The sequence below is a fragment of the Symphalangus syndactylus genome, chromosome 19 (genome assembly GCF_028878055.3).
Source record: "Symphalangus syndactylus isolate Jambi chromosome 19, NHGRI_mSymSyn1-v2.1_pri, whole genome shotgun sequence".
Classification (NCBI taxonomy): Eukaryota; Metazoa; Chordata; class Mammalia; order Primates; family Hylobatidae; genus Symphalangus; species Symphalangus syndactylus.
Genome location: NC_072434.2, coordinates 45463040 through 45486415, shown reverse-complemented (window position 1 = coordinate 45486415; position 23376 = coordinate 45463040). Strand labels below are relative to the sequence as shown.

Sequence of the window (23376 nt, the reverse complement as noted above, 5' to 3'; positions counted from 1 at the left end):
TGGAAGAGTTTGGAAGTGCATGCTAGAAAATGCTGACATTGCCATGAAGGAGATACTAAAGGTGACTTTGGTGAGGGCTCAAAAAGAAAAGAGAAAAGCTTCCATTTTCTTAGAGAATCCATAAATAATTATGAACAAAATGTTGGTAGAAATATGGACGGTAAGGGCCATTCTGATGAGCTCTCAGATGGAAATAAATAACATGTTATTGGAAACTGGAGGAAAGGTGGTCCTTGTTATAAAATGGCAAAGAACTTGGCTTAATTGTGTTTGTGTTTTAGCATTTTGTGGAATGTAGAACTTGCAGGCAATGAAATTGGATAGTTAGCTGAGGTTAGTTCTAAGCAAAGTGTTGAGGAGTGATTTGGTTCCTACTGATGTTTATAGTAAAATGCAAGAGGAAAGAAATGAATTGAAGATGAAATTGTTAAGGAAAAAGGAACCAGAAGTTAAAGATTTGAAAAATGTTCAGCCTGCCCATATTACAAAAAAAAATGAAAAAGTATGCTTAGGAGAGAACACTAAAGGTATAGTAACTTGACTGTTCGATAGGGAGGTCAGGGTGGATGTGTACCAAGGACCAAATCAGCCATCTCAAGAGAAGCCAGGAATAGAGATGGGATTATACCCGCAGAAACACTGCCAGCTGGGACTAAGGGAAACAGAGAAAGTGGGACAAAATGAAAGAAAACTGTTGAACTTCTTAAATTCTACAGGACCAGATCATAGAGCTACTGTATGCAGCTGTTCAGCTATAACTGTGCACTATTTTTCAAGACAAGGGAAGAAGGACCTCAAAAGCAATTCAAAGATGATGAGGGATGCCACTCCCACAACAGGCCCAGAGGGCATGTGCTCAGGGGACAGGGCTGCCTCCACTTCTATTTCAAAGGGTAAGACCCCTGCCCCGTGGAGCCATGGGTGTGCAACTCCCACCAGGCAGAGCTTCAGAGGTGAGACCACTGCCTGAGTGGGTTCTGGAGGCAGGACCACTAGTCTAGTGAATCTAGAAGGCAGAGCTTTGAACCAAAGGAGATTATTCTCAAGCCTTAGGATCTCATAGAGTTTGCTTGCATGGTTTTAGAATTACTTAGGACCTATCATTTCTCCCTTCTTTTTTATCTCTCCCTTTTGGAATGAGAATGTCTATCCTACACCTATCCCATCAATGTAGCTTGGAAACAAACAACTTGTTTGCCTTCACAGGTTCACAACTGGAGAGAAATTTTGTCTCAGGATACTCTTACCTCAAGTTTCATCCATATCTGATTTAGATGATATTTAGATGAGAGTTTGGACTTTAGAGTTGATGCTGAACCAGTTAAGACTTTTGGATCTATTGGGATGGGATGAATGTATTTTCCATGTGAGAAAGATGTAAATTTAGGGGGGACAGGGGTGGAATTCTACAGACTGAATATGTGCATCCCCCTTTCAAATTCATATATTGAAGTCTAAATCCCCAAAGTTATGGTTTTGGGAGGTGTGGCCTTTAAGAGGTAATTAGGTCATGAGGGTGTAGCCTCATGATTTGGATTAGTGCCCTTATAAGACATGAGAGAGGTGCTATCTGTCTCTTTCTCTCTGCCATATGAAGATACAAGAAGACAGCTGTCTGCAAAGCAGGAAGAGTGTCCTCACCAGACACTGATCTTGGACTTCCTAGCCTTTAGAACTATGACAAATAAGTTTCTGCTATTTAATCACCCAGGGTATGGTATTCTTTATAGCAGTTTGAACTGACTAATGTAGGGGGTCAAATGGATACTGAGGTAGTAACTGTGTTTGGGTCAATTTGCTGATACTCTACCCAGATTGCTGACTGCAAGCCTGGGGATCCTTTGCAGAAGAAATTGTGGAGTATATTGGAGAGTATAGGAGTTGATGGAGAATTTGAAGAGTTGTAGCTGCTCTCCTTGGTTGGAGAATGGGTTCCTCTGAGGATCTCTCATATGTGCTCTGTATGACTAAAGTTGGCCAGAAAATGATTGATGACTAAGGGAAAAGTTGGAAACAGTGTCCAGAAAGAAATAAGAAATTTTGTCTTCTTCTCTCTCCCTCCTCCTTTACTCCTATACAGGAGGATGTGCTGGTAAATTTTTAATAACCTTGCCTTTGGGTGTAGTTCTAATGTGGATTTTACTCATTCATCAATGGAATAAGCTACTTCTTTGCTGAATCAAATAATAGTTTTTGAATATTTCCTTATTTTTCATGCTATTCAAAGCATAACGGCTATAGGTAAGGCATACTTTTTTTGGTAAGACTTACTTTTAAGTTTAATCTTCATCATTAACATTTTCTTCCTCACTTTCTTAAATCTAGACAGACAACGACTCAAGCCTTGATTTGTAGTGTTTGCCAATTGCTGTGGTGTAAATACTCCCGTCGTCAATTTCTACCAATGTGATATAATTAAATGTGAAATTTGGAAGAGATGTGTAGTAGCATACTATTATACAAATTTCTACCATATGGATATAGTAGATGTAAATAACTTCAAAACCATGGATAGTAGTAAAATGTACAATAATTAGGAAGTGATGAGTTTTGAGTGTTATCTTTATTTTTAGTACGCCATTGAATTTTCAGTTTACATAATTTAATTTTTAATGGTGAGTGTTTAATAAACATCTCACAAAATTGCTGAAAATTCAACAAGCAGCTCTAATGAATTGGTAGGAGCTGGCTTTAGCACACCACTGTACCGATATAAGAGAAAAAAGAAATTAGAAGAAGAGTGAGGAGGAGTCGTGCTAGAAGAAGGCCATGTCAACCTCCTACTCTCAGTTGAGGGAACAGGAATAATCAAATTGTTGACGATACCCCTCTCCATTTCAGCTCCCCCAGTGTCATTAGACTTGCTTGTATAGGGATGGGAAAGCCATGATGAGGGGTGAGATCAAAATACTAAGTTGGACAGACTTTTCATAACCAAAGTGATCAGGATGAAATTAGAGAAATATAAAACTGCTATATTATTATTACTATTTTTGAGATGGAGTTTCACTCTTGGTGCCCAGGCTGGAGTGCAATGGTGCAATCTTGGCTCACTGCAACCTCCACCTCCAAGGTTTAAGCTATTCTCCTGCCCCAGCCTCCCGAGTAGCTGGGATTACAGGAGCCTGCCACCATGCCTGGCTAACTTTTGTATATTTAGTAGAGATGGGGTTTCACCATGTTGGCCAGGCTGGCCTTGAACTCCTGACCTCAGGTGATCAGGCCACCTTGGCCTCCCAAAGTGCTGGGATTACAGATGTGAGCCACCATGCCTGGCCTGCTTTATGTTTTTATATCCCTGAATCAATAATAAGCAATGAAATAGTTAAAACTAACATTTTATTTTATATTTCTTTAAAAATCTATATTTGCTTTCTATTCTTGTGGTCAGACTTAAGGATCAAATCTACCTTTGCAAAAAAGAACTGAGAACTGTTCCACCTTTGTCTGTGTTCCAAAACTATTTAAATAGTTCTTTGAAACTACAAAGAAACTCACCCTTGACACAGCTTCCAAGTGGTACTTTTGTAAAAGAATTCTTTGACTGCTTCCTCAAATTTTTCTACAGTTAGTGATCTATTTATGTTTTCTTTTTTGTTGAGATTTTTCCCTTTCATATTTTCCCAAAAGTTCATCCATTATTACACCCATGTGTCAAAGCAATGTAGTTACACAAAGCATTCATTATAATTATTTTAATGTCTTCCATATCCATGGCTATAGCTTCTTCTTCATTACCAATATTGTCCCTTTAGGTTGCCATTGTTTTCTCTTCAATTTTGCAAACTGTGGTCATTTTAACATTCTTTTGGGAGATGTTAAACATACTAAGTTTCCCAAGTACTCTTAAAAGTTCAGTGTGCTAGGCCGGGTGCAGTGGCTCAAGCCTGTAATTCCAGCACTTTGGCAGGCCAAGGCGGGTGGATCACCTGAGGTCAGGAGTTCGAGACCAGCCTGGCCAACATGGTGAAACCTCATCTCTACTAAAAATACAAAACATTAGCCAGGTGTGGTGGCACTTGCCTGTAGTCCCAGCTACTCAGGAGGCTGAGGCAGGAGAATTGCTTGAATCTGGGAGAGGGAGGTTGCAGTGAGTTGAGATCATACCACTGCACTCCAGCCTGGATGACAACAGAGCAAGACTCTACCTCAAAAAAAAAAAAAAGTTCAGTTCGCTTATGAGAGGAAAGCCAAAGTTTGGTGAACATACTGGGAGATTGATAGCTTTTCTTTTTTTTAGTCCTCCAACAAATGCATACTTAACATGGTTTATAAGCAATGTATTGAATTAAAAACTAAGCATTAAACATTTGATTTATAAGATTAATGATACACAAATCCTGTCCTCAATTGATCTTGACTTTCTTTTCTAGTTTATATAGTCCCTTGTCATATTTTTTAAAGTTTCCATTTTATTATATAGATTAAGTTTTTTTATTTGGCTGAGGTATAACTAAATTATAAATTCTGCTATCTAGAAGCAGATAGAATTGTAGGATAGATAAAATGGATATAAATTTTCCTTCTAGGCTGACAGGGACATGGATAAGGGTGTTCTATAACTCACTGAGGACAGAGCTACAATTACTTTTACCACAGTTTTTAAGGAGGATTCAAGTATCAGTTATTCTACTCCTAAGCTTCCCTAGAAGTAGGTGTTAAAAACCACTAAGAGTCTGAGATTTGACCCTACTCATGAGCTAACAAGTTTGCCTGCCACAGTTTCATCAATGCTGGCAGAAGATACGAGGCTCTTGGATCAGAGACAAAGGACTATTAATTACTCAACAACAAGAGTATCCATATTGACCAGTCATGGTGGCTCATGCCTGTAATCCCAGCACTTTGGTAGGCTAAGGAGAGTGTACCACTTAAGGACAGGAGTTCGAGATCAGCCTGGCCAACATGGCAAAACCCCATCTCTATGAAAAATATAAACAATTATCCAGGCGCAGGGGTAAACACCTGTAATCCCAGCTACTCTGGAAGTTGAGGCAGGATAATCTCTTGAACCCAGGAAAGGGAGGTTGCAGTGAGCCGGGATTGCGCCACTGCACTCCAACCTGGGCGACAGAGCAGGACTCTGTCTCAGAAAAAAAAAGAAAAAAAGGAGCAGACAGATTATCATCTTCTGCACCAGTTCTCTGAGCTAGGAATAAAAATTTTGTCCCTAAAACCAAACATCATATGTTCTCACTGATATGTGGAAGCTAAGCTATGAGGACGCAAAGGCATAAGAATGTTGCGATGGACTTTGGGGACTTGTGGGAAAGGGTGGGAAGGGGATGAGGGATAAAAGACTGCAAATAGGGTGCAATGTATACTGCTGAGGTGATGGGTGCACCAAAATCTCAGAAATAACCACTGAAGAACTTACTCTTGTAAACAAATACCACCTGTGCCCCAATAACCTATGGGAAAAAAATGTTCCTAGCTCTAGGTTCTCATAGAAAATGAGAAATAGAATTTGGAATTATAAATTTGGTGGGCTCACCAGTATAAGATCATAAATTTGTTTTTTGTGAATTTTATTGGTTTGTCCTTTTGCATTAAAAAAATTCATCCCCTCTTCCCTCTGCCCGTTTTTGTTCTTACATTTAAAAAAAATCCCTGTGAAATTACACCCTGTCTTAGTTGAACTAAGAGAAATATAGATAAAGGCCTTGATTTTGAGTTGCATAGGCTGGAGTTATAGGAAGGTGACTGCTTATCACTGGGACAGGTCATTAAACACCAAATGTTCTCACTCATAAGTGGGAATTGAACAATGAGAACACATGGACACAGGAAGGGGAACATCACACTGTTGTGGGGTGGGGGGGAGGGACTGTTGTGGGGTGGGGGGAGGGGGGAGGGACAGCATTAGGAGATATACCTAATGCTAAATGACGAGTTAATGGGTGCAGCACACCAACATGGCACATGGATACATATGTAATAAACCTGCATATTGTGCACATGTACCCTAAAACCTAAAGTATAATAATAATAATAATAATAAAAAAGAAATGGCACCTTCATGCAAAGGGAAGAAACCCACCGGAAGGGTAAAGCTCAGATGGAAGCATGGGGTTGCTCTGAAAGCTCCCCCTTCCCAACTGGTAATTGCTTATGGATTACTTCACTGGAAATTCTTTGGAATGTTTTATGTTTTTATAGGAAAGCTGCTTTGAGAAAGAATCCCAGAGCTTTCACTGTGGCACCACAGAATAATTTTAAAAATATTTTTTCTGTAATAAGATACCCAGCTTGGGATCTCTATTTTATTCATATTTAATTTTAATTTGGGAAAATACTCTTCCCTGTAATTTTCTCAGAAAAAAAGAAATACATAGGTAGATTACTTTCTAAAACCTTTCATGTCCAAAAAAAATCTCTTTTGTTCTCATACATAAATGATGTTTCATACAAACAGAGAATTCTTCAATTGCCATGCTGTTCAAAATTTGAAAATAATTTACTGTTGTCTAGCCTCGGAGATGCAGAGAGATCTATAAAACTGATTTTATTTCCTTTCCTTTGTAATGAACTTATTTTTTCGGAATTAAGTAATTTTACCATAAGTTTAGCACTTGATGACCTTTTTGATCTGAAACTTCAAGTCTATCTTCAAACTATGGGCATTTTTTTTTTTCTAATATTACTTTATTTCCTAACCATCTGTTTCTCTCTCTTCTAATTTATGTATTAAGTACATACTTACATATTGAGTATCCCAAAACCATACTAAATGTTTCTTTTTTTTTTTTTTTTTTCAATATGACTTCCTTTTTTTTGTATTTTTGCTAGATTGTGCTTCTATTTGGTCTTCTACATTATTGACCCAGTTTTTGCCAATATTCTATTTTTTTTAAAGTTTTCTTTTTTTCTTCTCTTTTTTTTTTTTTTTTTTGAGACAGGGTCTTACTCTGTCACCCAGGCTGGGGTGCAGTGGTGTAATCATAGCTCACTGCAGCCTTTAAGTGCTGGTCTCAAGCAGTCCTCCTGACTCAGCCTCCTGAGTAGCTGGGATTACAGGTGTAAGCCACCATACTCAGCTTGTATTCTATTTTTAATTTTTCTTTGTAGTTTTTGATTCAGAAATGCTTATTTTTAATGTCCTTTTTCTTCCCCTGATTATTTCTATCCTTAAGAGACATACTGTCTAAAGTTTTCTTCTGTTCTTTCCATGAAGTCAGACTCATTAGGAGCCACCTGTTCTGATTGTTTGGCTTCATCTCCCTCCTTCAAATAAGAGTCCCCTTCAATGATCTGTGATTTCTCTGACTACTCTTTATGGCAAGCGTAGGTTCCTTCCACATCTCAGAAGCTCATGCTATTTCGGTCTCAGGTAATATCAGACAGTGACAGAGACGATCCATTTGTAGTGAATGAGTGGCAAATAGGCTGTCATATTGGGATCTCTTGATTGAGGGAGTGAGAAATAAAGAGGCCTGTAGTAGTGCTTCTTAAACCACTAGCTGTGTATTAAAATCACATGGAGTGCTTTGAAAAAACATCTGCAGGCTGGGCGTGGTGGCTCACGCCTGTAATCCCAGCACTTTGGGAGGCCGAGGCAAGCGGATCACGAGGTCAGGAGATTGAGACCATCCTGGCTAACATGATGAAACCCCGTCTCTACTAAAAATTCAAAAAAATTAGCCGAGTGGTGGCGGGTGCCTGTGGTCCCAGCTACTCAGGAGGCTGAGGCAGGAGAATGGCATGGAGAATGGCTGAGGCAGGAGAATGGCATGGGAAGCAGAGCTTGCAGTGAGCCGGGATCATGCCACTGCACTCCAACCTGGGCGACAGATAGAGAGACTCCATCTCAAAAAAAAAAAGAAAAGAAAAGAAAAGAAAACACATCTGTACCCAGACCAAAATTCAGCATACTCAAATCCCACAGTTGGCCCTATGGAACCCCTGAATAATAAAATTTGGCCCTCCACATATACGTGGTTTCTTAACCTGCAAATACTGTATTTTTAGTGTGTGTTTGGTTGTAGATGCAGAACCTACTGATATGGAGGCCTGAATGTATTTATTGAAAAAAACCCACATATAAATGGAACCAATTAGTTCAAACCTGTGTTGTTCAAGGGTCAACTCTATTACACTAAATAGCAGTTTGGGTTCCACTTCTGGAGATAGAAGCTGGTGGTTTGGACTAGCTATCCCGCTGAGAACAACTAGAAAAGCTGGACAAAATATCAAAATATTTGAGTATACCCGAGAGCTCCCAAAGCAGTAAGGATTTGAGGAGCCAAGAGCTGTAAGAAGAGTGAAGCTCAGGTAAGAATGGCATTTGGACGTGAATGTTTGTCAATTCCAAATCAGCAGGAGAGATCAAAAAGCCCTGTGTTGCTTTTAGCAAACTTATAGGCCTATGGGAACAAAACTGAAATTCAGCACCCACTGAAGAAAGGTCCTAGAATACCCTTTGGACTTGGGTTGGGACCCCAAAGGTTTATAGTTCTTTACCTATTTAATGGAGAGCAATACACAGACAAGCCCTCTAAAGAATAGAAGTCTAGTTTTGAATGATCTCTACCCGATCTAGGATTGCTGATGCCCCTAGCCTAGTCATTTGCCAAAAGCTGGCACAAATTTTCTCTGGAGAAGAAACCATCTAGAGCTTCAAATATCTATACTTTTACAATGGCATTGTCTCATTCTCAATAAAAAATAACCAGGCATGTGAGGAGATAATACAATAAGCTTCTAAACAACAAAAAAAGGTAATAGACAGAGACCCACAGGGGACTACATAAAATAACAATGATTGATATGTCCAGAGAATTAAACAGCAATTTACAACATCTGTTATATTTCTTCATTTTTGCATAAATTAATTGGGTTCTTATATTTTTAAATATAGCAAGTAATTACTGTGTTTTGCTATTTTAAAGAGTTGTATTTAGGGTTTTTTTTTTTAGACAGAGTCTTGCTGTGTTGCCCAGGCTAGAGTGCAGTGGTGTGATCATAGCTCACTGTAGCCTCGAACTCCTGGGCTCAAGCAATCCTCCTGCCTCAGTCTCACAAGTAGCTGGAACTATAAATGTGCACCACCACACCTGGCTAATTAAAAAAAAATTGTTTTCAGTAGAGACAGGATCTTACTATGTTGCCCAAGCTGGTCTCAAACTCCTGGGCTCAAGCAATCCTCCCTTCTCATCCTCCCAAAGTGCTGGGATTACAGGTGTGAGCCACAGCCACCCAGCCAAGTGTTCTATTTTATTAAACAAAAATTATACAGGGAGTGTTAAAACTATGAGTGTTACTAGGAACTGCATCTTTTGGTTGAATTCACCAATATCTAAGGAAGTTTGTTTCAGTCTGAGGAATAGTACAAAACTGCTGCATGAGGAAAGCTACTGAGAGACAGGCAGGTAGTAGATAGGAGTGGTCTTAGATGCAGATGCCACAGTTTAGATAGGCTGCTGCTTGGACTTAGCTACATATTCAAGATCATTGTCTCAATTATTTCAAACAAATTTTATTTCCTTTGGCTAGAGTTATACCCTACTTCTTGTGTAAATTCTTGAATGTTTTATGCACTTTTTTTTTCTGGTGTTGGACACATGGTTTTTGCTGGTGTCGGACATACGAATATTGATCAAACAGAATTTACTTGGTCTTTGAATCTTAGAAATATGTGCCTGTTTGTTTTTTATACTTAAGACTCTGACTTTGCCTCTAGCCCAAAACATCCCAGTCATCCTGGTTACACTTAAAAGGAGCATTACTCAGTTATTGATGGGTTATACTGTCAGTAATACAAGATAATGATGCCTGTATAAGTTATTTAGAAAATAATCCTATCAGGCAGGAAAGGGATAGCAACAGTATCATCCTGGGAAATACTGCCATAAAACATTGTATGTTACCTTTAAATGTGTCTAATGAGTCATTAGCCATATACTATACTGCTACAAAAAGGCATACATAATATGTAAATATAAAATATAAAAATCATAATATGACATACATTTTCCCTTCTCCATATTCTCAGCTTCCATTTTATGCAATGTTTTTCTGTGTATTTCTAAAATATTCCATTTCACTATGGATAGTTCTATAAATTATTTGGAAGCAGAATTATTGGCTGTGTCTACATAAGAAATAAAGTAGTAATGTAAGAAGTTTGTGATAAAGCTAAATTATATAAACTACTGATATATATTTACTTGTGCTAGAAACAAACTCTTTTTCTTATTTTACAGTTCTACATGGAAACATGTTCTGATATCCTGGTAAATCATAAATAACAAAAAGCTGAGTGAGTTGTATTTTGTGCCATAATCAGAATACTTACATGAAAATGACAGATATTAGCTACACAAATAATGGTTTTTTTACTTTAGATTTAGACTTGTTTGTCCAGCTTTCTTCCAGATATCCCTACCTGAATGTTTAGATGCCTATGGGCATCTAAAACTTAACATCTATGAAATAAATCCCAGCCCTTCTCACTTTGATCCTCTTATCCACCCCAATCTCCTTTTCTTCACTTGGTCTCTGCCTAAGTACAAAGCACTACAATGCACCTAGTTACCAAGACCCAAAGCTTGCAGGCATCCTATTGAATGGGGTACAGTAGTGGTGAAGAACACAGGCTCTGAAATCAGACTTCTAAGGTTCAAATCCAGCCTTGCAATTTGTTAGCTGTGTGACCTTGTGCAAATTGTTTAACCTCACCCAGACTTAGTTTTTTCATCTGTAAAACTGCACTACAACATTGGGCTAAAAAAGTTTGTTTCACTCTGAGCAGTAGCACAAAACTGCTGCATGAAGAAAGCTACTTCGAGACAATCAGGTGGTAGGCCTTAATCAGAATACTTACATGAAAATGTAAGAAAGTAGGAGTGGTCTTAGATGCAAATGTCATAGTTTGTTTGTTTGTTTGTTTTTTGAGATGGAGTCTTGCTCTGTTGCCCAGGCTGGAGTGCAGTGGCATGATCTCAGCTCACAGCAACCTCTGCCTCCCGAGTTCAAGCAATTCTCATGCCTCAGCCTCCCAAGTAGCTGGGACTACAGGCATGCACCACCAAGCCCAGATAATTTTTTTTAAATATATTTAGTAGAGACAGGGTTTCACCACGTTGCCCAAACTCCTGACCTCAGGCAATTTGCCCACCCCAGCCTCCCAATGTGTTAGGATTACAGGCGTGAGCCACCATGCCTGGCCCACAAATGTCATAGTGCTCATGTGGGCTGCCTAGTGCATAGTGTCATAGCTGCTGCCTATCTAAACTATGTGTGAAAATCAAGGTCACATAGCTAACAAGTGGCAAGGCTGGATTTAAGCCTTAGCAGTCTGATTTCAGAGCCTGTGTTCTTCATCACTATATACCCCATTCAATAGGATGACTGTGAGCTTTTGGGCTTGGTAACTGGGTGCACAGTAGTGCTTTGTACTTAGGCAGAGAACAAGTGAGGAAAACTTGTTACCTAGAATAAATGAGATAAGGACAGTATCCACACTACCACCAATGTCCAATTAATTTGAAGTTCTGTTGATTCCACATCTTTGTACTTCTTTTTTCTGAATGCTCCTTTACAATTCTGATGTGCTTGGAAAAATTTTATAGCATTATGCATGCACTAAATGACAGTGAAAGACCAATTATGACATATTTAGACTATCCCTTTTAAGTGTGCAGAGAAATTGCCTTACTTAGTTTTCTAGGCAGACTTTTTCTTAAGCATATCAGTTAAAGTTTGCAATAAATCCTGACATTAATTTGGGGCAATATAATTGAGCTCAAGTAAAGCCTTCCTTTAAAAATTCACAATTGTAATTACCATCTACACTAGTAAAATATTATACATAATAAATATTTTATAAACTAGGAATATTCAGAAAGCTAATCTAGTATATTTTAACTCATAACCCTTATAAGATATGCCATAAAACTTTCATTTAATATACATTGCATAATCTAAGACAGATATAAAGTAATGTTTTAAAACTCTGAACTGGACCAGGTGAGGTGGCTCATGCCTGTAAGTAATCCCAGTACTTTGGGAATCCTAGGTGGGTGGATCTCTTGAGGCCAGAAGTTCAAGACCAGCCTGGGCAACATGGGAAAACCCTATCTCTATTAAAAATACAAAAAATTAGCCGGGCATGGTGGTGCATGCCTGTAGTCCCAGCTACTCTGGAGGCCAAGGTGGGAGAATCACCTAAACCTGGGAAGTTGAGGCTGCAGTGAGCCATGTTTTCACCACTGCACTCTAGCCTAGGCAATGAGTGAGTCCTTGTTTCACAAACAAACAAACAAACAAACAAATTCTGAACCGAAAATTTAAGGTGGTTATGATAGTTACATTTTTGATTTTGTAATGCTGGGTGACTTGTCTTCTTTGATCTTTGATATTGCCTTAGATGTGGATGTAGCAAGAGCCTCTTCAAATTCCAACTGAAAATCAAATGTCAGGGGTATAGCCATAGTCGTTTTTCTTCCTTCACTCTGAAGCCTGTTTATCTGCAGCAAAGCCAAAGTGGAAAAAAAAAAAAAGAGTACTTTTTATATGGGGAAAATCTTAGGTGGAAAGAAAAAAAAATCTCACTTTACACACACACACACACACACACACACAGAATTTAGGTGGCAGGCAATAATGGAAAAATAGTACAGATTGAAAATTGGAGGTCTAGTGCACCAACTGTTTTTATGCCTTTGCTGTATGACCTGAGTCGTTCTTTTCCCATCTGTAAAATGTGGGGGTAGGACTTGAGGATTATTAAGGCTCTCTCCTAATTCTAAAGTACAGAATTTAAGGAAAGACCTACATATTTAGATACATAGAGTTCTTGGAACCACAGTAGGCATGTCCCTCCAGTCTGCTCCTCTTCCTGTAGCCACACACATGATGAATCACACCAATCTTCCTCTAGTCGTGAGAGCCAGAAATAGAGTGAAGAAAGTAATCAAAATAGGACTTTGTTAAAATCCTTATACAAATGTATTGAATAAGAAAAAGGATCCAGCTGAAAGGTAAGTAAAGGAGCCGAAAGTTTTCTCTAAAAAATTGTCTCAGAGCTTAGCACAAAAGAATAAAGAGATGAAAACCCTGAAAGCAAAATTAAAGGATATGGGGGACTTCTGCTTCTGCCAATAGATGAAGCACTATGGGAATTAATCTCCTGCTCTCAACAACTAGGAGCTCAGGCAAAATATATGAAGACAACTGCCCCCAGCTATTAGAAAACAGAGTAGGACAGATTGCTGAAAGAAGGGAAATAACTGAGGTCCACCCTCCAATAGCCCAGCTTACTTCCTGGAGGTGGTTTTGGGGCTGAGGTGCAGGGAGGAGAAACCCACTGGACTGGGGGAACTCAAACCAAATCTTGCGGCTTTGATCTTGCTAAAGCTAAGAGAAAGATCGCACCAGCAATCACACTCTTAGGCATTTACCTCAGAGAAATGGAAACTCATGTTCATATAAACCTGGATGCAAATGTCCATAGCAGCTTTATTTTATTTTTTAAGCAGCTTTATTTTTACTAGTAAAATCGTGAAAACAATCCAAAAGCCCTTCATTGGATGATTCGTTGAAACTTTGTACATCTATATAATGGAATACTACTCAGCAATAAAATTTTAAATTTTTATATTTGTATACATTACCTTTTCAACCAGTATAATTAGCTGCTTTTTACAAATTAGTTTATATCATATTAATGTATCATTAGCTAAAAAGTAAAATTATTCAAATTTGAAATGTTAGCCTGATAATGATTAAACTGAATTGTAGCTTATACTTCACAAACCTTTGTTCTTCTGGCCAAGATTATCTCTGCTTGCTTATCAAGGACATCTAACTTCTCTAAGATTTTTTCTGCCATTGTCGATCACTAAATTCCTGTTTTACAATAAAGAGGAAGAAGAGCAAATCAATTCAAATTTAAATATATAACTAGGCATAAGTTTTCAAAAGACTCACTTTTACAGTACTGTTTTAGGTAAATAATAGAATTGTTTTAATCATACAGTAAAACATAGAATTGTAAATGTACTCAAGTTTTTTCAATTGAAGGCCATATGATCAGAACTGCCAGATGTGTATAGGCCCCATGAATTTTTAAATTTATGATAAAGATGAGGGGGAGAAAGTTCACGACTACCATGAGAACCATATGTGACTTATACTTGAAGCAAGACCATGTGGCTTGACTTATATCTATTTTCTTTTTAAATTTTTTTAATTAAAAATATATCAAGCTAGGAGTAGGACTTAATTTTGTTGTTCTTATTGTTGTTGTTGTTGAGACAGAGTCTTGCTCTGTCACCCAGGCTGGAGTACAGTGGTGTGATCTTGGCTCACTGCAACCTCCGCCTCCTGGGTTCAAGTGATTTTCCTGCCTAAGCCTCCTGAGTAGCTGGGATTACAGGTGTGCACCACCACACCCAGCTAATTTTTGTGTTTTTAGTAGAGACAGGGTTTCACCATGTTGGCCAGGCTGGTCTCAAACTCCTGACCTCAAGTGATCCACCTGTCTCAGCCTCCCAAAATGCTAGGATTACAGGTGTGAGCCACCATGCCAGGCCAGGAGTAGAACTTTGGACATATCTATTTTCTTTTTGTCATGATATAATTTTAATGAAAGTAAACACAAGGAACTCATATTTATATAATTAATTGCTTCAAATTAAATTGGTCAATGATCCAAGACTGTTAACAGATGTAGCAGGCAATTAGTCACACATAAGTAGCAGCAACTAAGCTGGTTAGGTCCCATTGCCATAATAGTTCATATTTCCTAGTTAATTAATATTGCTAACAGTCTCATCTGAGGTCAGGCAGTCCATATTAAGCTTAGGGAGCTGTATGAGATATCAGAACCTGGTCTAATTTATTACATCTTCAGATGAGAAAACTGAAGGCCACAGAGTACCCTATTAGTGTAACAGAAATAGGGCAGAGTGGAGGCAAGAATCCAGGAATATCAACCCAAAGCTCCCTTTATTTATTTATTTATTTATTTTAAAAATTTGAGTAGATGGGTCAGGCACAGTGGCTCATGCCTGTAATCCCAGCACTCTGGGAGGCTGAGGCGGGCAGATCACTTGAGGTCAGGAGTTCAAGACCAGCCTGACCAACATAGTGAAACCCTGTCTCTACTAAAAATACAAAAATAGCTGGGCGTGGTGCCACATGCTTGTAATCCCAGTGATTTGGGAGGCTGAGGATGGATCGCTTGAACCCAGGAGGCAGACGTTGCAGTGAGCCAAGATGGCGTGCCACTGTGCTCCAGCCTGGGTGACAGAGTAAGACTCTGTCTCAAAAAGAAAAAAAAATTGTGTAGATGACCATGCAGTCAGTATATTTTTGCTCACTGAATTAAATGGGCTCCAGTGGCATTTAAGTGTAAAAGTTATATGGTTCACAGAAAGCACAGAATCATCAATGTTTTCAATGAACTTTAATGTTAATACTAAGGTTCTTTCCAGCTCAAAAGAATCTATGATATTTCTCCTATATTGTATATTATTCCAGCAATGCCACATGGAGACAACAGTTCATGAAAGGAGAAAGATTCAGGATACTATGCCAAAAGTTTACATTATTTTGTAATTGGTTTCTTTCAGCTTTTTTTTTTACTTTTTTCCTTCACCATACATTGCCCTGAGTATGAATTCTTCATGCACTGAGTGACATCCCATCCCAGCATGCCCTGTATCACGTCACTACATCCAGATTTTCCCTCCATCACATGATGTAGTCCAGTGTGATATACAGACATACTGCGTGTGGTGGTGTATGCCTATAATCCCAGCTACTTGGGAGGCTGATGCAGGAGGATTTCTTGACCCTAGGAGTTTGAGACCACTCCGGGCAACATAGCAAGACCTCATCTCAAGAAGAAAAAAAAAAAAGTAGCCGGGCACAGTAGCACGCATCTATAGTCCCAGCTGCTGGGGAGGCTGAGGTGGGAGAATCAAAAGAATCATTTGAGTCCAGGAGTTTGAGGCTGCAGTGAGCTATGATCATGCTACTGCACCCCGGCTTGGGTGATAGAGAGAGCAAGACCCCATTTCTTTAAAAAAAATTACATAGAGGAAATTCTGGGCCATGGGGGTGCAAGCAGATAGCATGCCTTGTGACGAACCACACAACCTCAGGTTGCACGCTTGGAAGGGGAGATCCAGGATTGTGAAAGCTGATCATATGAAATGGGTCACTCTTGTGGTACCTAACTAAAACACAGTGAGAAGCCAGGGTAAGAGAAAACACTCAGGGCACAGAACATCGCTCCAAAAATGCAGTCCCTCTGCAAGTCTGGCAGCTGAAATTGACTGCTGTAACCTAAACCAGTTGTATCTAATAGCTACTGAAAAGACCTGTGGCAACTCTAAACCAATTTTGCCCCCAGCCTTCACTTACCAGTCTTGTCAGTGCCTCAAAACCTCACTGGTGCCAATTTGTAACATTTCCTGGTTTTATAAAATCTCTAACCTATTCTTTGTTCTTCAGAATATACTGAAGACTACTGCTCTGTGTGTATGCCCTGATTGCAATTATTTCCTCCCAAATAAACATTTTGATTTTAGAGATTAGTCTCTATATTTTACTTGACATTGACAGGGTAAAGGCATTAGCATAATGTGAATGCTGATGACTTTCTGGGTTTCTTACAGGACAATAGGGGAAAGATTTTGAAAGAGAATATAGATTGTGATTATGTGGACATATTTTCTTTTCAGATCCAAGAACCATCCCTCTTATAAAACTAAACTAAACTAAAACTCTCTGAGGAGTTTTAGCTTTTGTGTTTCCCTTAAACATAATATGAGTTCAAGGGGATGGAGAAGGCTGTCATATTCCCCACCTAAGTTTATTTTACTGGAGACAAAGATTTCTATTTTTCAGCAAGACACAGGTAAATAACTGGAAGAATCAATGTATTGAAGTGAATGAGCTTCCCAGTTTGGGAAAGGTATAAACTACATGAGGTCTTGGCTAACACAGTGAAACTCCGTCTCTACTAAAAATACAAAAAATTAGCCGGGCGTGGTGGCGGGCACCTGTAGTCCCAGCTACTCGGGAGGCTGAGGCAGGAGAATGGCATGAACCCGGGAGGCGGAGCTTGCAGTGAGCCGAGATTGCGCCACCGCAGTCCGGCCTGGGCGACAGAGCGAGACTCTGTTGCAAAAAAAAAAAAAAAAAAAAAACTACATGAGGGCCAGGTGAAACAATGCTGCTTACTTGTAAGACAGAACAGAAAGCAGATCTTTTTAGAGTAAGGTGTCCTGCAACTCTCACTTTTAGTCAACCCATCTTCAACACCACATAGGACATTTTAAGAGGCAAAATGTCATCCCATTATACACATACACACACACACACGCACGCACATGCACACACAGCTGTATTTTTCTATATTGAAATAATTTCTATATATGAAATAATTTTATGTTTTTCCTTTAAAAATATTTTGCTAAGAGTAAATTATTTGGCTATGAATGATTTCTGGAAAATCACTGTGCAGATCATGAATTTTTTTGAAGTGAGCAAAACTAACCAATTATTTTCAAGGGTCAACCACAGTTTTATGAATACTAAATTTGACAGTTAATGAAATTGACTGACTGTTAGTTTTGTAGTATTAATTTCATATTTTGAAACTAATACAATTTTTTCAGTTTACAAATTCTTTTTGCCCATCGGTCTTTGGCAATGTGCCAATGGTGCCTAATGGATAAATGGCCCTGGGAAAAAGTGGAGGTGAGGGAACACTTTAGATTAACTCGCTTGCTTTCATCATTATATTTCATAAGTTCATCAAGGGCCTATTTTGTATCTCCTCAAATAAATGCTGAGAGCAAAGGAACATCAGTACTAATATGATGGTGTTCCCCAACTACTTTGCATAAACTAACTACTAATCTTTTAATGCAAAATGAATCAAGACGATATTAAATGGGCTGGGTGCAGTGGCTCACACCTGTAATCCCAGCACTTTGGGAGGCTGAGGCAGGTGGATCACTTGAGTTCAGGAGTTTGAGATCAGCCTGGCCAACACGGCAAAACCCTGTCTCTACTAAAAATACAACAAGTTAGCCAGGCTAGGTGGTGCGTGCCTGTGGTCCCAGCTACTCGGGAGGCTGAGGTGGGAGAATTGCTTGAACTTGGGAGGCGGAGGTTGCAGTGAGCTGAGATTGCACCACTGCACTCCAGCCTGGGTGAAAAGCAAGACACTGTCTCAAAAAAAAAAAAAAATATATATATATATAAAATGTTCCTCAGTGTGATCTATGTTTGTGTTCTTTATTATATCTTTTTAATTTTAATATATACTTTGGTGTTCCTACTTTATACTTCTTTTTCTATGATCATGTATTATTATTTGATGATAAGCATTTATTTGTTCATTTGGTCACTGGCTACCTAAATGTATTACATGAAGACATTGTGCTAGGTATTCTATCAAATTTACTGAGGAAGTTGGCACCTGGTAAACATTTTTCCTTGTAATCCCCATCTTCCTAGGCAACGGAGATGCCCTCTCCTATTTCACTAAGAAAATAGAGACCATCAAGTAAGAGCTTCTTCAGCTCCTACCTCTCATACCAAAGTATTATTCATTCTCAACCCTTTTGCACTTCAATTTTAACAGAAGTGTTGGCTTTCCCACCCAAAGCTAATCCCTCCTGATGTACTCTAGACTCCATTACCTCCAGTCTCCTGAACGAATTATCTCTATTAGTTATCCCCTTTCTCCTGCACCTTTTATCTCTTTCCTTCATCGATTTATTTCTTCCTCTTAGCATGCTCAAATTTATTTGCAAAACAGAAAAAAATTTCTTCTCCTGACCCTACTAGTTATCATCTCTCTCATCTTCTGAAGCATTCTACTTAGTGTTGGAGGAAGTGCTCTCATCTGGAATATAGGGTTCTGATGTGGTCACAGAAGCCTAACTCATAGAATCTCAGAGGTGGACATGGATCAGTGGTCTCTCACAGAATTCTTTGAACAGTGGGGCAACATTAACATCAAGAAGACAGACCTTTCTTATCCTTGCTTTGATTTCCATTGCCATTGTCCTTCTTCAAACATTCAGGTTGTCACTTTCCCTCCTTTGGGTTACTGCACTATACACCCCCCTAATTTGCCTGCCCCAAACCTTCCTCCTCATTACTCAAATATTGATTCTTTGAAATGCCATCAGGCTGGGCATGGTGGCTGGCTCACACCTGTAATCCCAGCACTTTGGGAGGCCAAGGCAGGCGGATCACTTGAGGTCAGGAGTTTGAGACCAGGCTGGCCAACATGATGAAATCTATTAAAAAAAGAAAAATACAAAAAAAAAAAAAAAGAAAATTAGCTGGGCATGGTGGTGCATGTTTGTAATCCTAGCTACCCTGGAGGCTGAGGCAGGAGAATCATATGAACCCAGGAAGTGGAGATTGCAGTGAGCCAAGATCACACTACTGCACTCCAGCCTAGGTGACAGAGCAAGACTCCTTTTCAAAAAACAAAAAACAAACAAACACAATGCCATCAGAGCTGTCTTTCTTAAACAGGTCACTGATCAGGACCAGTTCCAGCCCACAATCCTTGGCTTGCTCTCATAACCTGAAGAATACCCAAACTCTTCAGATGACATATGAGACCATTCAAGAAAAGATAGTCCAGGATCTGGCTCAGCCCACCTTTCTAGTTTATTCATCCTACCCCTTTCTGTTCCACCATTTTCTACCATTCTTACTTCCTGGACACGTCCTGCCCTTTTCCCAAGCACACCCTTCACTCATGCGTTTCCTTCTACTCAGAATGTTCTCCCACATGTCTTCCAGTCAAAAGCCTACTCTTTATCAAATATGGTATGAAGACTGCCTCTTCTTTTTTTTTTTTTTTTTTTTTTGAGATGGAGTCTTGCAGTCTAGGCTGGAGTGCAGTGGCGCAATCTTGGCTCACTGCAACCTCCGCCTCCCAGGTTCAAGTGATTCTCCTGCCTCAGCCTCCTGAGTAGCTGGGATTACAGGTGCCCGCCACCACACCCAGCTAATTTTTGTATTTTTGGTAGAGATGGGGTTTCACCGTATTGGCCAGGCTGCTCTCAAACTCCTGACCTTGTGATCCGCCCATCTCGGCCTCCCAAAGTGCTGGGATTATAGTGCCCAGCCAAGGCTACCTCTTCTATGGAACTTTCCTTGGCATTGTCTCATTCCTTGTCTCGGTGACAGTCTATTTGTTGTGTGCTCCTGGCCTCAAGCAATCCTCCAGCCTCTCAGCCTCCTGAGTAGCTGGGATTACAGGCAAGAGCCACCACACCAGGTTTTAAGAGGTTTACTCGCTGGGTGCGGCGGCTCACGCCTGTAATCCCAGCACTTCGGGAAGCTGAGGCAGGCAGATCACGTCAAGTCAGGAGTCGAGACCTGCCTGGCCAACATGGTGAAACCCTGTGTCTACTAAAAATACAAAAAAAAATTAGCTGCGCGTGGTGGCGCACGTCTGTAATCCCAGCTACTTTGGAGGTTGACGCAGGAGAATAACCTGAACCCAGGTGGCGGAGTTTGCAGTGAGCTGTGATCATGCCACTGCACTCCAGCCTGGGTGACGAGCGAGTCTCCATCTCAAAAAAAAAAAGAGGTTTACTCTTTGACAGATCTCTTCCTCACTGGGTTGAAAGCTCATTTAAAGCAAGAATTGACTTACCCATCTCCGACTCTCAGCCTCAGGCAAAGCGTTTTACATTTAATGGGGATTTGAAAACTACAATTTAATTTGGAGATGTCTCTGAATATAAATTTGTAGGAAGAGTAATCCTAGTTTATCTGTAATAAATGATGTTACTTCATAATGATTTACTGGAAGATGAAATAAAAAGTTGAGTAAATTATTATAAAATGGGGTTATTGCCAATCTCAACTTGGTAAAATTGTTTTGAAAGGAAACTTGGATTTATATCCTTAATTTGTAGCTCAGTAGTGACAGTTTTTTTTTGTTGTTTGTTTGTTTGTTTTTAAAGAACACAATGAAATAGAGGCCATGCCAATTGGGGCAGAATGAATTCCCAATTACTCTCACAGTGAATCATCTACAGGCCTCAGTGCAAAGACTTGCTCACAACAAAAATTGTAGGTCAATATTATTAGCGTATCAGAGACTAAGTCATATCTAAAATAAAAATGTCTTAAATATTTTAAGAGAACAATTTTATTTTAACAGCACCTTTGGGACTAAAAACAAACAAGAAATAACAAAACCCAGTGTTGTCAATATAATAGGCTCAGCTGAGAGGGGTTCTTCAGCAAGTTCTAAACAACTCAGGAAAACTAAGAATCTCTAAAGTCACAAACTAAAGGCCTGAGAAAGTATCTAGAAAATGCAGGCTTAAATTAAAATTCACTTCCATTATGTGGCTTTATCAGTTCAAATGCTTACTCCTTGAGGACAAGGCCACTTCTTACACTTTTGTCTGACACAGTCCACTATTGAGACCACAGTAAGGACGCACTTCGTCTGTTAAATGATTAATGTTTACTCAATAATTAGATAACTGGCTATCTCCATCTCACATTCCAAGGATAGACTTAAGGAATCTTTTTTCTTTAAATCTAAAATGTTGATAAATGGCCCATATTATAGGCTGAATTATGTTGCCTCTAAATTCATATGTTGAAGTCCTAGGCCCCAGGATCTCAGACTGTGATTGTATTTGGACATACAGCCTTTAAAGAGTAAAGTTAAAATGGGGTTGTTAGGGTAGGCCTCTGGCCAGTATGACTGGTGTCATATAAGAAGAGGAGATTGGGACACCGAGGATACACAGAGGAAAGTCGTTGTGAAGATTCAGTGAGAAGGCAGCCACCACCCCAAGCCAAGGAGCGAGGCCTCTGAAGAAAACCACCCTGCCCACTCCTTCATTTCCAACTTTTAGTGTCTAGAACTGTAAGAAAACAAATTTCTGTTGTTTAGCCACTCCGTCTGTGATGTTTTGTCATGGTAGTCCCAGCAAGCTAGTACAGCCCAGGCACTGAGAACTAATTTAAAAACCCGACCTAGGTGCTTAGTTCCGCATTATGAATTTTCTTGTCCCTTATTTATTTATTTTTATTTTCGAGATGGTCTCACCGACTCTGTCACCCAGGCTGGAGTGCAGTGGCTGCGATCTCAGCTCACTGCAACCTCTGCCTCCCAGGTTCAAGCGATTCTCCTGCCTCAGCCTGCCGAGTAGCTGGGACTACAGGCGCCCACCACCATGCCCGGCTAATTTTTGTATTTTTAGTAGAGACTGGGTTTCGCCACTGTGGCCAGGCTGGTCTCTAACTCCTGACCTCAAGGGATCCGCCCGCCTTGGCCTCCCAAAGTGCTGGGCTTCCAGGCGTGAGCCACCGCGCCGGCCTGGAAGGGAAGTTTATAAGAAAAACTATTAAGGAATTTTAAAACTATGATGTACGTGGACTGTGGAGTATTATTGTGGGCGACTAATCAGATAATGATTGGAAGAATTGATTAGCCAGCTCGAAATCCCAGCACAATTACCGCAGGGGTGATCAGCTTCCACCATCCATTCCAGGAGGTTGGGAGTTGTCGGTTTGGAAATGTATCAATTAAGCGGCCCCCAGCGCCCCTCGCATCTCTTGCCCCGCCCCGAGTCACCTTCCCCCAGGCGCCTCCATCTCGCTGGAAACATAGGCAGCCCGACTCAAACGCTCTATGCCTATGGTCGTTTCATGGGAAAGCAAAATTAAGGGCAACATTGAGGAAGCTCATTAATATTTAGTTTAGAAGATGCAGAGGGTTCTTTAGCGAACCTGGAAGAGCCCCCCGGGCCCGCCTCCCGCCGCGGCCCCACACTTGCCCGACCTCACCCACACTCTCCCGGTCCAGGCCCCGCTGGAGAACGTCCCATCGACTCCAGGGACAGAAAGGCCGTTTACGTAAAACGATGTTTTTCCTATTTCTCCTCCCACCCTCGTACAAATTTTGATTTTCAGCTTTTCCAGCGCTTCCGCACCCTGAAACAAACCTCATCTCCTTTCCTCCCTCTTCTGGCTCCGCGGGTTACTCGCCCCGCCCCCACCCTTCGGTCCCTTAGCAACGCGTCCTCGGTCCGTAGAAACCGGTTGCCGAGCTCTGCCTACCTGAAAGGCAGAGAGCAGAGTTCTCTTCTCAGAGGAGCTTCGCCCACAGACTTTTGTCACTAAAAGCCCAGGTGACTCCCAGATGCTTACGGATATTAAAACCGATTATGCTCAAGTAGTGGAAGGAGAGTCAAGTAAAGGAAGAAGATCAAGTAAAAAGAACTGGGGAACAGTGACTTTGTTTCCCCTTTCTCCTTTTGTGCTTTCCTGGAAACATCGAATTTCAAAAAGAAGCTTACAAAGTCCACCATACAGCTTGCAGGTCTGAATGAAGTCAACAGTTTACATTTGAATATT

General features: G+C 40.1%; 1 protein-coding gene across 3 annotated transcripts in view; it reads right to left on the bottom strand.

The window, feature by feature from the left end:
• C19H1orf141 (chromosome 19 C1orf141 homolog) overlaps nucleotides 1–23011 on the bottom strand; it is a 69796-nt gene extending 46785 nt beyond the window's left edge. For 2 of the 3 annotated variants that reach the window (XM_063613322.1, XM_063613320.1), the window contains exons 1-2: nucleotides 13757–13831; nucleotides 12310–12467 (exon numbers count right to left, since the gene is read on the bottom strand). In XM_063613322.1, coding sequence (XP_063469392.1) covers nucleotides 12310–12467; nucleotides 13757–13831 — 233 coding nt within the window. Of the gene's footprint in view, nucleotides 1–12309; nucleotides 12468–13756; nucleotides 13832–19182; nucleotides 19269–22964 lie in introns of those variants that run through there. The other variant, XM_063613321.1, reaches the window with a different exon arrangement.
• Between the last annotated feature and the right edge of the window lie 365 nt (nucleotides 23012–23376).